The 17211-nt window shown below is 49.7% G+C and overlaps 1 protein-coding gene across 1 annotated transcript in view; it reads left to right on the forward strand.

The window, feature by feature from the left end:
* Positions 1–9868, forward strand: part of FABP6 (fatty acid binding protein 6) — a 49729-nt gene extending 39861 nt beyond the window's left edge. The window contains exons 4-7 of the mRNA XM_054488670.1: positions 508–586; positions 2974–3149; positions 5683–5772; positions 9758–9868. Of these exons, the coding sequence (XP_054344645.1) occupies positions 508–586; positions 2974–3149; positions 5683–5772; positions 9758–9811 (399 nt within the window). The 3' untranslated portion in view covers positions 9812–9868. The remainder of the gene's footprint in view (positions 1–507; positions 587–2973; positions 3150–5682; positions 5773–9757) is intronic.
* The last annotated feature ends 7343 nt before the right edge of the window (positions 9869–17211 follow it).

A 17211-nucleotide genomic window follows, 5' to 3' on the forward strand; every position in this document is an offset into this window, starting at 1 on the left:
GGCACATCACGTCCTGCTTACACAAGAACTCTGCAAGTGTGTGCTTGTCTCTGGGCTAAACCAAAGGCTCTTCTGGGAAAGGTGTGTGTCTCGTTCATTTGTGTTTCTTCAGTGCTGGCCCTGCAGGCAGCAAGTGCTCAAGTGCTTTGGTTGCAGAGTGACAGGGTGCATGAGTGATGAGAGATGGTGAGAGCATGGGTTGAGGGCAGGGCGTGCGGGAATGGAGGGAACGCAGAGAGGTGATGACTTCTCAAACCTGTTGCCATCCTGACCCTGCTGGCAATGGCAATGGGGTCACAGCACTTCCCCAGGGTGAATAACCTCGGGGCTCTGTCCCTCCAGGTCCTGCCCACATCATAAAACAGCAAGTGCTTCCTCTTCAGGACAGGAGGGAGAAGTGGGGTGACTTAGGGGCTGAGCCTCAGCAACTGGGAGAGTTTATAAGCTGGGACAGCAGACCCCTCAGCACCACTCTTTCTCCTCATCCCTCTGCTCTCTGGCCTCCAGCCTCCCAGCAGCATGGCTTTCACCGGCAAGTTCGAGATAGAGAGTGAGAAGAATTATGATGAGTTCATGAAGCTCCTTGGTGAGTGAGCTCCTGGGTATCCCTTTCTCGGGGCTGGTTTTTCACAGCCAACTCTGGGCCAGGAACCCAAACCCCTAAGGTAGAATGGGACAGGATTTCATTCATTCATTCACTCACTCACTCATTCATTCATTCACACATTTGTTGAGCAAGTGCTTTCTCCCAGGCTCTGAGGATAATAAGAACTAAGACACTCTTTAACTTTATTTTATTTTATTTTTGAGACAGAGTCTCACTCTATCTCCCAGGCTGGAGTGCAGTGGCACCATCTCGGCTCACTGCAACCTCCAGCTCCCAGGTTCAAGCAATTCTCCTGCCTCAGCCTCCTGAGTAGCTGGGATTACAGGTGTGCACCACCACGCCCAGCTAATTTTTTTTCTTTTTTTGTATTTTTTTAGTAAAGACGGGGTTTTACCATGTTGGCCAGGCTGGTCTTGAACTCCTGACCTCAGGGAATCCACCCAGCTCGACCTCCCAAAGTGCTGGAATTACAGGCATGAGCCGCCGCGCCCGGCCTAGACACTCTTTGACTTTAAAACACACATAGAATATATTAATATTTCCACTTTACTGATGGAAAACTTGAGGCCCAGGGAATTAACTAGTCCAAAGTCACACAGCTAGTAATTGGTAAAGTGGAGACTTGGTTGGTAGAGATTTGATGTTTATTTAGTCAAACATATATTTATTTTTATTTATTTATTTTTGAGACGGAGTCTTGCCTCACTGCAACCTCCGCCTCCTGAGTTCCAGCAATTCTCCTGCCTCAGCCTCTCGAGTAGCTGGAACTACAGGCGCATGCCACCACATCTGGCTAATTTTTTGTATTTTCAGTAGAGACGGAGTATCACCCTGTTGGTCAGGCTGGTCTTGAACTCCTAACCTCAGGTGATCTGTCCACCTCGGCCTCCCAAAATACTGGGATTACAGATGTGAGCCACTGAGCCCCAGCCCATCAAACATTTATTGAACACCAGCTATATGCAAGGCTATCTCACTGTTACCAATGGGGACTCAGCGTGACTTGCCCAAGTCAGTGGCAGAGGCCATTGGCAGCCAGGACCCTGTGATGAGTGGTGTCACCGCGTCCTGCCTAGGAGAGGAAACCAAAGGGTTAGCATGGAGACCAGGTTTGACAAGTCACTTCTTCACACAGTCATTCAGCAAACACAGGCCTCTTACTGTGCCAAACACTGTGGGCAGAGAGACCAATGATTTCATTCCTTCTCTCACTGCTTGACTTGTAACACCAGTCTGTTGTGAGGAACCAATGAGACAGTGGATCTGACAATCTTGTGGAAATCTCAGTATCTCACTATCTAAAAAGTCTCAGGCAGTGTAACTCTCAAGGTTCAGAGGACAGCTCAAGGGGACCCGTGCCCTCCCTCTTGGTGGCCACTTCTTGCCTGCCAGCTGGGTCAGAGCAACCCTGAGACCAGGGCCCTTGTGCCTTGGGGCCTTGAGGAGTCAAGAGTCCCTCTGAGTCATGTATTGGCAGCGGCCCTGAAGGAGCATGACTTGGCTTCACCTATAACAGCCTCGTTTTGTGGGATGGGAAGTGAGCCCACCTCGGTTCTAGACCTGATTCTGTCATTAAATTTCAGTGAAATACTGGGAAGTCCCTTTCCCATTCTGGGTGCTCACTTCCTTATCTGTAAAATAAAAGTATTAGAAGACACAATCTTTTTTTGGCAGGGAGGAGGGGACAGAGTCCTGCTCTGTAGCCCAGGCGGAACTGCAGTGGCGCGATCCCAGCTCAATGCAACCTCTGCCTCCAGGGTTTAAGTGATTCTCTTGCCTCAGCCTCTCAAGTAGCCGGTATTACAGGCACCTGCCACCATGCCCAGATAATTTTTTTGTATTTTTAGTAGAGACAGGGTTTTACCACGTTAGCCAGGCTGGTCTCGAACTTCTGACCTTAAACGATCTGCCCGCCTGGGGCTCCCAAGGTGCTGGGATTACAGGCATGAACCACCACACCTGGCCAGAAGACACAGTCTTGAAAGTCTCATTCATTCCAGAACTTCGCGAGCTTGGCAAGATTCAGTTATATTTATATTACTATCAATTGATGAGCACCCACTATGTGCCAGGAGCTTCACAAACACGCTCACATTGAATATAATTCTTGTAACAGCCTTTTGGGATGGGCCTTATTATCTCCATATTGTGGATGAATACACTGAGGCTCAGAGAGATAGTGACTTTCTCCAGCCACATGGCTCACAGCACGTATTATCTGTCTCAGGCACTGTGCTCTTAACCTGCAGGCTAGCCTATCATGCACAACGGGGTAGGGCGGTGGGAGTGGGCAGGAAAGCTCTTTCCCCAAACCACAGGGTTAAAAGCAGCTCTTATATGGCTACTCTGCTTGTCCCCGGGTCCAGGGATCTCCAGTGATGTAATCGAAAAGGCCCGCAACTTCAAGATCGTCACGGAGGTGCAGCAGGATGGGCAGGACTTCACTTGGTCCCAGCACTACTCCGGGGGCCACACCATGACCAACAAGTTCACTGTTGGCAAGGAAAGCAACATACAGACAATGGGGGGCAAGACGTTCAAGGTGAGAGGCCACTGGCTGTCCCCCTCCTTCCCCAGGCATCCATCGGACTTCTTCTCAAACGTGGCCTCCCCGCTCCCGAGCTGAGGCTTCTTTCTCCAGTTTGGCCTCCAGCATTAAGAGCTTGAGTTACTTGGCAATTTAATGCTCCTGATTTTTAATGGTCAGACATGGGCACTAAAACAATAAGAAAAATAGCTAATACTTGCTGGACACTTACTATAAGCTAGACACTTGCTGAATAGTTTTTCGATCTTAATACAGTTAATCCTATGAAATTGCTACAATTACTCTCCCCAGATTGAGGGGGGAGGCTAAATCATGGGATTAAAAAGCTTGCTGGCCAGGCACAGTGGCTCATGCCTGTAATCCCAGCACTTTGGGAGGCCGAGGTGGGTAGATGGCTTGAGGCCAGGATTTTGAGATTAGCCTGGCCAACATAGCGAAACCCCGTCTCTACCAAAAATACAAAAATTAGCTGGACATAGTGGTGCATGCCTGTAATCCCGGCTACTCAGGAGGCTGAGGCAGGGGAATCGCTTGAACCCAGGAGGCAGAGGTTGCAGTGAGCTGAGATCATGCCACTGTACTCCAGCGTGGGCGACAGAGTGATAGTCCGTCACAAAAAATAATAAATAAATAAAAATTTAAAAAACCCTGCCTTAGTTACACAACAGGGGCAGGCCTTTACACCAGGCACTAGAGAGCATAAGTGCTTTTTTTTTTTTTTTTTAATTTGAGACTCACTGTGTCACCCAGGCTGGAGTGCAGTGGCACAATCTCGGCTCACTGCAACCTGTGCCTCCTGGGTTCAAGCGATTCTCCTGCCTCAGCCTCCTGAGTAGCTGGGATTACAGGCATGCACCACCACATCTGGCTAATTTTTGTATTTTTAGCTGAGATAGGGTTTCACCATGTTGACCAGGCTGGTCTCAAACTCCTGACCTTGTGATCCGCCCACCTTGACCTCCCAAAGTGCTGGGATTACAGCTGTGAGCCACCGTGCCCGGCCATAAGTGCTTTTTTTATGCTGCCTCTCTGTGTAGCACAGAGATAAAGACGCTGGGCCCTGGAGTAAGCCTTGGCTGGGTTTGAAACCATGATTTCCCACCAGCAATTGTAGGGCCTTGGGCAAGTCATTTCACTCCCCTGAGCCTCATATCTCTAGTATGCAAAAGGAGACTACATACAACCTCTGGCTCCAAGAGCTGTGGTGAAGATTAAACAAGACAGTGCATGAAAGCACCTGGCATAGTGCCTGCCACACAGTGAATGCTAGAAGAAAAAATGCAGTCATTTGCTTTTGTTAGAAGTGAAGAAACTGGCCGGGCACGGTGGCTCACGCCTGTAATCCCAGCGCTTTGGGAAGCCAAGGCAGGCAGATCACGAGGTTAGGAGTTCAAGACCAGACTGGCCAATATGGTGAAACCCTGTCTCTACTAAAAATACAAAAATTAGCCAGGTGTGGTGGCCGGCACCTGTAATCCCAGCTACTCAGGAGGCTGAGGCAGGAGAATCGCTTGAACCTGGGAGGCGGAGGTTACAGTGAGCCGAGATCACACCATTGCACTCCAGCCTGGGCAATAGGGCCAGGCTCCGTCTCAAAAAAAAAAAAAAAAAAAAAAGAAGTGAAGAAACCGAGGCTCAGGGAGACCAAGTAATGTGTCTAAGGCCTTGCAGCTAGAACATGGTGGGACCAGGGATTTGAACCCCAGCTCTTTGCCTCTATCATTAGGCCTCTGGTGACCCATGTGGAGTTGTAATTATAGAAAAGGAGTCAGGTTGGCGGCAGCAGGGGAAAGCAAAAAAGGAAAGCAGATAAGCTGTAAGTCTGCCTTTCTTCATGGTCTAGAACACATAGCCCTCCTGTGCAAATAACTCACAATCTTCCTGTGCCCAGCTATCATCACCTCCGCTGATAGAAAAATGTAAGTTATCTCACTATAACCTTTGCTTTGTCAGTACTGCACAAAACCCTCTTCAGCACACAGCATAAGCAACAGTCTATAAACTCTCCAGCAAGACTTTGTCTGCTTGCAGTTGGCTCCTCTCTTGCTGTCCTGCCCAGTGCACCCTTACAACATATTTTCATACTTTCTCTAAGAAATCTGACTTTTTTTTTTTTAACTTACAACTGTCTTGGTAAATTCTTTTTTTTTTTTTTGAGAGAGAGTCTTGCTCTGTTGCCCAGGCTGGAGCGCAGTGGCACGATCTCTGCTCACTGTAGCCTCTGCCTCCCGGGTTCAAGCAATTCTCATGCCTCAGCCTCCCAAGTAGCTGGGATTACAGGCATAAGCCACCACACCCGGCTAATTTTTGTATTTTTAGTAGAGACAGGGTTTCACTATATTGGCCAGGCTGGTCTCGAACCCCTGACTGCAAGTGATCCGCCTGCCTCAGTCTCCCAAAGTGCTGGGATTATAGGCATAAGCCACTGTGCCTGGCCTTGGTAAATTCTTACTGCCTGCGCCACCAGCCCCAGATAGTTGCCGATCACCTGCAACAACCCAGGCTTAATGTTGTGTTTCCATTCCAGGCCACCGTGCAGATGGAGGGCGGGAAGCTGGTGGTGAATTTCCCCAACTATCACCAGACCTCAGAGATCGTGGGTGACAAGCTGGTGGAGGTGAGTGTCCTGCTGCTTCCTGGGATGATTATTGGACATTGTCTGCCTCCTGGCCAGAGCCCCTCAGAAGTAGGCCTCTGGGCAGCTGGCTTTACCAGCACTTCCCTTGTACCACGCTCTATGCTGAGTGCCGGATGCACATGATGTCATTTGGTTTTCAAAATAACCCTGTTAGGTGGGGATTTTTATCTCCATTTTAGGAGGAGACTGAGGCACAGGGAAGCTAAGTCAGGGAGCACACAGCTTTGATGACAGAGCTGGGATTTGATGCTAAGTAGCCTGACTGCAGCACTCACACTCAGCCGCTTCTGGGACACAACACTGGAAGCCCAGAAGATCCTTCCCAGAATATAAATAAAGGAGGTGGTCCAGGTGGGCTCCTCAAAGGACAGCCACTACTCCATTTCTTTTCCATGAGGGACGTCAGGCCCCTTCTACCAGATCTTCTGATTTATCAAGAGAAGACGGAAATTTGCACTTCTATGTGAAATCTCCACACTATTAAATATTGGCAACTAATTAAAAAAATTCTTTAAATATTGGCAGGTCCAACACACACATCTGTGGACCCACTCCCCCTACACTGGAAGTGGTGCCCTGGGAGGCCCTTCCTCTCACTTCTGTTTCTTTCCCGTGGGTCTCCAAGTTTTCCCCAGGTGGAAGAAATGGACATGAGGTTAAAAGGGAAAAGAAGGCATTTCCATACTTCATTCCCTCACTGTGAGCCTGTGACCTGGGCCAGAGACCCTCTGGGGTCCCGTGTAGGTCTAGAAAGGGCCCTTCCCTCCTCCCTGAAGCTCTCCAGCAGGGAAGACATGACGAGGGAGGCAGGGTTTGTGTGACCCCCTTGCTTGTCCTTCTTTGATCCTTCTCTCTCTCTCTCTCATTTTCTCTTTCTTGTGCCCACATCTCAAGCCCTGTCAAGAGGAAAGAAGCACACTGCCTCTCTCAGACACTGTGGTGTAAATGATTTACACCACAGACATTTATTTCACACAGCTCTGGAAGCTGGAAAGTACAAGATCAGGGTGCCAGCATGGTCAGGGGCTTATGAGGGCTCCTGTCCTGGTTTCTTCACATGGCAGGGAGACGTCATCTCTCTCGTGTCTGTTTTTTTTTTTTTTTTTTCGAGACAGAGTCTTGCTCTGTTGTCCAGGCTGCAGTTCAGTGGCATGATCTCGGCTCACTGCAACCTCCATCCTCAGGTTCAAGCAATTCTCCTGCCTCAGCCTCCTGAGTAGCTGAAATTACAGGTGCCCACTGCCACACCTGGCTAATTTTTGTATTTTTAGTAGAGACAGGGTTTCACCATGTTGGCCAGGCTAGTCTCGAACTCCTGACCCCATGATCCATCCTCTCTCGGCCTCCCAAAATGCTGGGATTACAAGGGTGAGCCACTGTGCCTGGCCTTTTTTTTTTTTTGAGACGGAGTTTCGCTCTGTTGCCCAGGCTGGAGTACAGTGGCATGATCTCAGCTCACTGAAACCTCTGCTTCCCTCATTCAAGTGATTCTAGTGCCTCAGCCTCCTGAGTAGCTGGGATTACAGGCATGTGCCACCATGCCCAGCTGATTTTTGTAATTTTAGTAGAGACAGGGTTTCACCATGTTGGTCAGGCTGGTCTTGAACTCCTGACCTCAAGTGATCTGCCCACCCTGGCCTCCCAAAGTGCTGGGATTACAGGTGTGAGCCACCGCACCAGGCCTTGTGTCTGTTGTTATAAGGGCACTAATCCCCCATGGGGACTCCACTCTTATAACTTAATTACCCCCTAAAAGTCCTGTCTCCAAATACCATCACACTGGGGCTTCGACCTTTACCATATGGGTTTGGTGGGGGGACACACATGCAGTCCGTAACATGGCCCAAGAAGTTCCATGCCCTCCCATTATACTCATTTTGCAGAGCAGCATTATAAGGCTCAGAGACAGCAAGGGACTTGGCTGTGGCCACACAGCTAGTATATGCAGAGGCAGATCTCATCCACTGACTTCTAGACTAGGTCCCCTGCCTCTTTTGCCCAGGCCCATGGGTCTTTTTATCCCCCTTTAACATTTTTGCTTAAAGAATCTAAAAATTGGGTGTGGTGGCTCAAGCTTCTAATCCCAGCATTTTGGAAGGGTGAGGCAAGTGGATCACCTGAGGTCAGAAGTTCAAGACCAGCTCGGCCAATATGGTGAAACCCGGTCTCTACTAAAAACACAAAAAAAATTAGCTGAGTGTGGTGGCGCACACCTGTAATCCCAGCTACTTAGGAGGCTGAGGCAAGAGAATCGCTTAAATCCGGGAGGTGGAGGTTGCAGTGAGCAAAGAATGAGCCCACTCCAGCCTGGGCAACAAGAGTGAAACTGTCTCAAAAAAAAAAAAAATCTAAAAATTAATAGATGTACAGTGTTGAAAAACTGTAAAAAGAACAAAAGTGACTATATTCCTCTTCTCCTGGGTGAAAACTGACATTTCAAAGGATCTGATGAAAAGGGTTTTGATGCATTTTTACATGAAATGTCAGTCAGTAACCCCCAGAAGAAGCAAAGCTCCCCAGCCTGTGAGGTGTATGCTCCCTATGCAGGGAGCGCACAGGGCATGAGAACTGGAAGCAGGTTTGGGCCTGACAAGAGAATTGAGCTTCCCAAGCTGAGCGAACCTGCTTGTCAATTCCCAGAGGTTCCTCATCATGGAGCCCATGTGGTGTGGGCAGTGACCAGAGTTCAGGGTCATCATGCACACACACACATGACACAGCCAGGCACACACACGTATGCATGCACATAGACCCAGGCACACACACACATAAACAAAGTTGCATGACTAGGCCCTGAGAGGAGCTGTCTTGATTGCAAATCTCCCATCTCTAGAGGCCCAGAATCATCCTGGCACTCCCCCACTTCTCCACCAATAGACAGTGCATTTTGTAAGCATCCCTCCTGCCTTCCGCCACCAGCACCCCTGCCATGTTCTCATCACCTCTCCCCTACACCAAGCCCCAGCCTCCTCTGATTCCACCTCTCCCCCACCTTCCATCCATCTCATGCAAATCACACATCACTTCACACTGCTGCCCTTTGTTATGAATCAGGACCAAACTCCTCCGCTTGACCTTCCACGGCCTTACTGCCCAATCCTACAGGTACGCTCTGCCCAGGCCCTCTGGACCAGCTACTGCTCCTGAGCTGGACAGAGCCGTTCCTATCTCCCTTTCTGTGCCATGTGGTTCCTCTGCTCTGAATTCCCTTTCTCCTGTTTGCTTTTCCAAATCCAATTCTTCAGGATTCTGTCCAACAGCCAATTCCCCCTCCTGTTATCTAGTCAGTGGCTCCCTGCCTCCTCTGGGCTCTCCCACAGCTCTCTGTTTGCTACCCGCCCTTCTCACGGAAATGCTGCTTTCTTCTGCTGGGTGTCAGAACCAGCTGATGACACCTGCACATCCAATGGCAGCACAGCTCCACAGCATGGAGCCCGGGGCACCGCATACTGTGGGCCTTCAAAGAACAGCATCCCCCCGCCCGCCTCTCCCACTAAACCTTAGGCTTCTCGAGAGTAGGGACTGTATCTTCCCATCACCGAGCATGTGACAGGTGCCCACAAGCACTGTGTGGTGCAGCCATGGCATGTGGCCTTGGAAGGATTACTTGACTTCTCTAAACTTCAATTTTCTCATCTGTACAATGGGAACAAGCTCACAGGGCTGTTGGGAGGATTAAATGGAAACATGCAGGGGAAGAGCCTGACATGGGTGAATGGAGAGAAACAGAGGTGCAGGGTTCCACACCCAGAGCCACATCACCCCTCACAGCTGGTTACCATTCATCACAGGGAGTCTTCACACTGACTCCTGGAACAAATTGGGAAACTGAGGCCCAAAGAAGTGGTGCGCCTGACTCTCATCTACTCAAGGCTGGGATTGGAGGCTCATCTTCCTTCAGTGGTGTCTCCTGGCTACCTTGGGGTGGGGCACTGACTCCCTCTGTCCCGGCTGCTTCTTTCAGGTCTCCACCATCGGAGGCGTGACCTATGAGCGCGTGAGCAAGAGACTGGCCTAAGCAGCCAGGCCCGGCCCAGGGAGCTACAAACCCGCCAATAAAACTGACATAAGGACAGACGCTGCTCGCTCCAGAACCTCTTTTGCTTTTCTGGTGTCTTGGGATGGCCTCCGACTGGGTGAGGGTGGGAAAGTCCCCAAGGGTGACCACATGGGCCACACATTGACCCTGAGATCCCTGCGGGATTCATGTCATGGCGGAGGAAGACATGAATGTGGATGCCTGCAATGCTCCTGCCCTCCTGGGTGAGGCTGAAGGTGGCGCACAGGAAGCATGGTGGGCACACTTCTGTGGCCCCTTCGCCCCACTCTGCCACCCACTACTCTGTGCTGCTTGAAGTCTCCTTTATGGAGACAAAGTCAGCTGGGAAGGGTAACACATTGATTCTCGGATGGGCCACAGGACAGGCATATCAGGACTTGGGGGTTGTGGGGTGGGAGCTGTACCTCTAGGAAGGGCCCTGGCTGCTGGGCTCCAAGGCTCAAAGCGGGGATGGACCAGGGCTCACCCAGGGAAGCTGTTTCAGCTTGGCCAGGGCTCTGCTGTTATTCGCTGTGGAGTTATCCCTTTGGTCCTCAGTTTACCCACTGAGGGGTACAAAGGGGGTCCAGGAGGACCAATGACGGGCTGAGGGGGATCAGTGGTCTATGAGATGGCAAAGGGGCAATGGGGGTGATAGGAGGGACAGAAGGGACTGGAGTGTCCTGGTTTTGACTCATAGGGCTTGGGCGGGGTGCCTGGGAAGAACTTCGAGAGGCTACAGGGGGCTGGGAACTGGGGTGGGGACGGGGTCACCCTGACATCTGGTGCCTGGTGTCCTGGGTTGAGAAGCATTCTGAAGTAGCATTTGGGTTTGGCAGATGTCCTGGGACAATCTCTAATCCAGAGTCCTGAAGGGGACTTTTTTCATCCTCCTCTCTCCTTGGAAGTGTTACCACATCTGGGTACCACCTTGACTTCTTTTTTACCCAATATTTTTTTCTTTTTCTTTTTTTTTTTGAGATGGAGTTTTGCCCTCGTTGCTCAGGCTAGAGTACAACGGCATGATCTTGGCTCACCACAACCTCCGCCTCCTGGGCTCAAGTGATTCTCCTGCCTCAGCCACCCAAGTAGCTAGGATTATAGGCACGCGCCACCACGCCTGCCTAATTTTGTATTTTTAGTAGAGACAGGGTTTCTTCATGTTGGTCAGGCTGTTCTCAAACTTCTGACCTCAGGTGATCCACCCTCCTCGGCCTCCCAAAGTGTTGGGATTACAGGCATGAGCCACCATGCCTGGCTACCCTATATTTTTCTATATGACAGTTCACTTATTTTTACTATAATGGAAAATCACGTCACTTCCATACATAGACAACCACTGTTATTTGCCATAAGTAGACTAAAACTATTTAAAAAGTCAAAGCTGAACAATGTTGACTTCTAGCTAGATTCTGTTGCCTGCCCAAGGCCCTGGGCCTAAGGCCTCCCTTTGTGAAAAGGGTGAGAGAGGTAAAAGACATAGTGGTATCAAATGGGAAAATTTATCCTTAACTCTTCAAAATTCCTGAGAGACTACTGAAAGGAGAACGTACTCACTATAAGAACTGAATTACCAAAGGCACGGAGTACTTAACATTTTTTCGAATGTACAAGTCCCACACGTGAGACATAAGGAATAAGGTTTGTCCAGAGCTTTGCACAGGGTATGGCACACAGAAGGGGCCCAATAAGTGCTACCTGACCTAAGGTCCTTCCAGCTCTGTGCAGTTTGCAGCCTTTCACTCTCATGGGCCAGCCTCAACCTGGACAGATGTCACGGCCCAGGTCACAGGCAGCCTTCTCTTGCCTCCTCCTACATTCTACTCTGAAACCTTGTTTATCTTTCTAAGAACAATACACAGCCTCTCCCCACCCACCCATCCAGCAAGGACCTATGAATTCCACCATTTTGCCAAGACTTATTACTAATTAAGTGAACTAGGTAAGCATTAAATTAAACTAGCAGTGTTGCTGTTTCCCCTCCAGAATGAATAATTACTCATAGTGAGCTTGGATAATAAGTCTCTAAATAACAGAGTTAACTATAAGTAGGCTGAAAATTGAGAGAAGGGGAGAGAGAGAAAGAGGAAGGAAGAGGAGAGAGAGAGAGAGAGACGGAGGGAGGGAAAGACAGAAGAGATAAGAGAGAATTTTCACTCCTGTAATTGATTCAAGGACAAATTCAAATTGTTGGCAGGGGAGAAATTCTTTTCTTTTTTTTTTGAGACAGAGTCTTGTTCTGTCACCAGGCTGGAGTGCAGTAACGTGATCTCGGGTCACTGCAACCTCTGACTCCCTGGTTCAAGCGATTCTCCTGCCTCAGTCTCATGAGTACAGGCACGCGCCACCAAGCCCAGCTAATTTTTTGTAATTTTAGTAGAGACAGGGTTTCACCATGTTGGTCAGGATGGTCTTGATCTCCTGACCTCGTGATCCCCATGTCTAGGCCTCCCAAAGTGTTGGGATTACAGGCATAAGCCACAGTCCCCAGCCAGGGGAGAAATTCTTAAGCCTGTATTGTTATAAACTCACAGATTCATAGACTATGGAAAAGCAGGATCTCAGCTCTCAACTAGTTTAAACTCTGTATTTCACAGACGTGGAAACTGAGGCTCAGAGAGGAAAAGAAATTCATCCAAAGTCACACAGCAGAGAGTGAGTGAGTCTCTGAGAGTAGTAATGCAGGTGTGGGCTTCACTGACTGATGGAGCTACAGTTTCTCAGTGTGGGTAAATGGAGTAAGGTGAGCTGGAGAAAAGCACCTACGTCACTGGCATCTTGGCAGGGAAGATTTCTCAGCCAGAAGAGCTGGTGGTTAAGAGCTTTGACTCTGGGCCAGGTGTGGTGGCTCACACCTGTAATCTCAGTACTTTGGGAGGCCGAGACAGGAGGATTGTTTGAGCCCAGGAGTTCAAGAACATAAGGAGACTTCATCTCCACAAAAAAATTAAAACATTGGCTGGGCATGGTGGCACATGCCTGTGGTCCCAGCTACTTGGGGGCTGTGATGGGAGGATAGAATGGGCCCGGGAAAGTCAAGGCTGCAGTAAGCCATGATTGCACCACTGCATTCCAGCCTGGGCAACAGAGAGAGACCCTGTCTCAAAAAAAAAAGAGCTCTGGGGCCAGGCACGGTGGCTCACACCTGTAATCCCAGCACTTTGGGAGGCTGAGGCAGGTGGATCACCTGAGGTCAGGAGTTAGAGACCAGCCTGGCCAACACAGTGAAACCCCATCTCTACTAAAAATACAAAAATTAGCCAAGTGTGGTAGCGCGTGCCTGTAATCTCAGCTACTTGGGCGGCTAAGGCAGGAGAATCACTTGAACCCAGGAGGTGGAGGCTGCAGTGAGCCGAGATGTGCCATCGCACTTCAGCCTGGGTGACAGAACGAGACTCCGTCTCAAAAAAAAAAAAAAAAAAGAGCTTTGGTTTTGGAGTCACATTACCAGGATGTGAATCTTTTCTTTATCACCTAGTAGCTGTGTCACCTTGGGGTAAGTTCATCCATTTCTCTGAGCCTCAGTTTCCTCACCTGTAAATGGGAATAACAACTGTACTTACCTAATGGAGTTGCTACAAAGTCACGCAATGTTAGCTTCTACCATCACCTCCATCATCACAACCATCACTCTCAGGTCAGTGCAATCAAAGGGTTAGGAGTGCCTCTGTCACTAACTTGTGAGTCACTGGACCTCTCTGAGCCTCTTCTGGGTCATGTGTAAAATGAATTAGTAAGACCTTCCCTTCCTTGGTCACAGAGGAGTTACAAGGATAAAAGGTAAAAATGCATGCTTTGGGAGGCCAAGGCAGGCAGATCATTGAGCCAGGAGTTTAAGACCAGCCTGGGCAACATGGTGAAACCCCATCTCTACAAAAAATACAAAAGTTAGCCGGGCGTGGTAGCACGTGCCTTTAGTCCCAGCTACTTGGGAGGATGAGGTGGGACAATCACACGAGCCCGAGGAGGTCAAGGCTGCAGTGGCCATCATCACACCACTGAATTGTTGCCTGGGTGACACAGTGAAATCCCGTTTCAAAAAAATTTTTTTTTTAAATTTATCCATGCTCATGACTCCCAGAAAGTTAGATTGGCTTCATTATTTGCTGCACTGCGCAAGATGCTGGAAGGACTTCCCATTCCACAGACCTGGTTCAGGTGCCCTTTACCACAGGCTCTCCGTGACCTTCACCCTGACATTTGGGAGTCATCTTTCCCACTCTGCCAGGGCACCTGCCTCCCTCCTGGCAAGCTCCTTTAGTGAACTTGGGAGCTACTCATAGCATCTTTAAAGATCACCACTAGGGCTGGGCGCAGTGGTTTATGCCTGTAATCCAAGCACTTTGGGAGACTGAAGTGGACAGATCGCTTGAGCTCAGGAGTTTGAGACCAGCCTGGACAACATGGTGAAACCCTGTCTCTACAAAACATGCAAAAAATTTAGCTGGGCTTGGTGGTGGGCATCTTTAGTCCCAGCTACTTGGGAGGCTGAGGTGGGAGGATGGCTTGAGCCCAGGAGGCAGAGGTTGCAGTGCGCTGAGATCTCGCCACTGCACTCCAGCCTGGGGGACAGAGCCAGACAATGTCTTAAAATAAATAAATAAATAAATAAATAAATAAATAAATAAATAAATAAAGATCACCATTAGGTGGCACTCTGCCACCCGCCTGCCATTCCTTGGATACCTGATGTGTTTGGGGGTAAGGAGCAGTGAAATCTTGAGTGATTGGACCTTCGTGTGGCTGTGTGTCACCCAGGGGTGACATGGCATGGCGAGACCTTCAGCCTCCACGATCCTCAGTATCCTCATCTAGGCAATGGTGATAATCCAACTAGCTCATGGTGGCGTTGTGAGGGCAAAAGAAGAGTAAGGATAAGAGCATGAGGAAAGTGCCAAAGACAGGGCCTGCCACATAGTAAGTGTGCACAAAGGAGCTATTAAGGGCTCTTCTTTTTTTTTTTTTTTTTTTTTTTTTTTGAGACGGAGTCTTGGTCTGTCGCCCAGGCTGGAGTGCAGTGGCACAATCTCAGCTCACTGCAAGCTCTGCCTCCTGGGTTCACGCCATTCTCCTGCCTCAGCCTCCAGCTGGGACAACAGGCGCCCGCCACCACGCCCGGCTTTTTTTTTGTATGTTTAGTAGAGACAGGGTTTCACCGTGTTAGCCAGGATGGTCTTGATCTCCTGACCTTGTGATCTGTCCACCTTGGCCTCCCAAAGTGTTGGGATTACAGGCGTGAGCCACCGCACCTGGCCAGGGCTCTTCTTGAAATGTCTACTGGTGAGAACTGGCACATACAGGGTAGGACTTCAGAGCAGGGAGAAGTGTCCAAGCCTGGCTGTGCACGAGCCTCTCCTGGGAAACCTCCCGTCTCAGACCTGCTGGACCTGACTCTAGGTAAGAAGACCATGGACTGCCACTGGGACGTGCTCCCCTGCCAGGTATGACCTGGGAGACCGTTCCAGTCCCACCCTCTTATTTACAGATGGAGAAACTGAGCTCTAGAAAAGGGAAATGACCTGCCTAAGTCCAAACAGTTGGGAGCAGCAGAAGGCCTGACTTCCTAGATGTCCTGCCTGTGTGTCTCTGATAAGGGCAGGGGCCTAGAACCAGCCAGAGCTGGCCCAGCAGAAGCCTGGCCACTTGAATTCTTCCTTTGAAGTGGGAGCTGGGTGGGGGAAGGTGAAGCTGTCTCACCTGAGCCCTAAAGAAGGCGGGATCCATTTATTTCCAATGTTCCTTGTGGAACTCACTGCTGAATGATAATACCATGTGTTCCAGGCTTCCTTACCACACACCTGAACCACAGACTGGGTTGGCAGCCTTCCCCTTAAAATGAGGAGACAGAGGTTCAGAATGCAGAGATGGCTTCGTCAAGACCAGACACACTCAGACCTCTCACCTCTCAGGCCCTGCATTCTTATCTAGATTGCAATTCTTCTTTTTTTTTTTTTTTTTTTTAGACAGAGTTTCACTCTTATTACCCAGGCTGGAGTGCAGTGGCGCCATCTCCACTCACTGCAACCTCTGCCTCCCTGGTTCAAGTGATTCTCCTGCCTCAGCTTCCCAAGTAACTGGGATTACAGGTGCCTGCCACCATGCCTGGCTAATTTTTTGTATTTTTAGTAGAGAGAGGGTTTCATGTTGGCCAGGCTGGTCTCGAACTCCTGACCTCAGGTGATCCACCTGCCTCGGCCTCCCAAAGTGCTGGGATTACAGGTGTGAGCCAGCACACCCAGCCTAGATTCCACTCTAACTTAAAATGTTTTATCAGCTTTCTATTTGTTAAAATGTTTTAAATTTAATTTTAAAAATTTTTAAAAATTAATTTCCTAGAAAGCACAGATTCCCAGTTTCTCTGGAAACATGGAGCTTACATCACTGAAAGATAATACCACGTAGGGGCTGGGCGCGGTGGCTCACGCCTATAATCCCAGCACTTTGGGAGGTCGAGGCAGGCGGATCACGAGGTCAGGAGATCGAGACCATCCTGGCTAACAAGATGAAACCCCATCTCTACTAAAAATACAAAAAAATTAGCAGGCCGTGGCAGCGTGCGCCTGTAGTCCCACCTGCTGGGGAGCCTGAGGCAGGAGAATGGTGTGAACCCGGGAGGCGGAGCTTGTAGTGAGCTGAGATTGCGCCGCTGCACTCCAGCCTGGGTGACAGAGCAGACTCCGTCTCAAAAAATAAAAATAATAAAAAAAAGAAAGATAATACCAGGTAGGAGCTGAGTAGACATCATATCCTCTAGGGAAACACTGGCTTTACAGCTCAACACAGTCCCCACCACCTCGCACTGTCAGTCATCCAGCTGTATTTGCACACTTATGGTACCTACCTGGCCCTGGCGTGCATTTGGACCTGAGACACCTACCAAATGCTTTGGTGTCTTCTGCCGAAATTCGGTTCACAAGGGTCTACTCTGAGGAACAGATCCTGGTTCATGAGGGCTAAGATTCTCTTCCAGGCACCTGGTGCCAGGGATTGCCTCAGAAATACAAGGATGCTGGTTGCTGGCAAGGAGGAGGGCAGCTCTTTGGGCTGCTTGACAAGCTGGATGGTGCCTGGAACTGGTCTGAGCCAGCACTGAGGCAGGTCCCCTCCTGGCGGAAGCTCTGGGGAGGCCCCAAGCCTGGTCCCAGGTCTTCACCTTCACAAATGGGGCTGGGAGCTCAGGCAGCCCCTCCCAGATCTGAGCATGTTAGAAGCAGACAGATGGAGCTGCAAATCATGTTAGCCTGTGGCAGATGTGCAAGGAGCTAAGTTCTGTGTCTGCTGGTGAGCGTGCTCTGAGAACCCCGGCCATGAATCAGGAGTGTGAACGACAGGAAACTCTTTGCTTTTATGAACCCATGTCCATTGTTCTGTCCTAGTGG

This window comes from Pongo pygmaeus, chromosome 4 (assembly GCF_028885625.2).
Source record: "Pongo pygmaeus isolate AG05252 chromosome 4, NHGRI_mPonPyg2-v2.0_pri, whole genome shotgun sequence".
Classification (NCBI taxonomy): domain Eukaryota; kingdom Metazoa; phylum Chordata; class Mammalia; order Primates; family Hominidae; genus Pongo; species Pongo pygmaeus.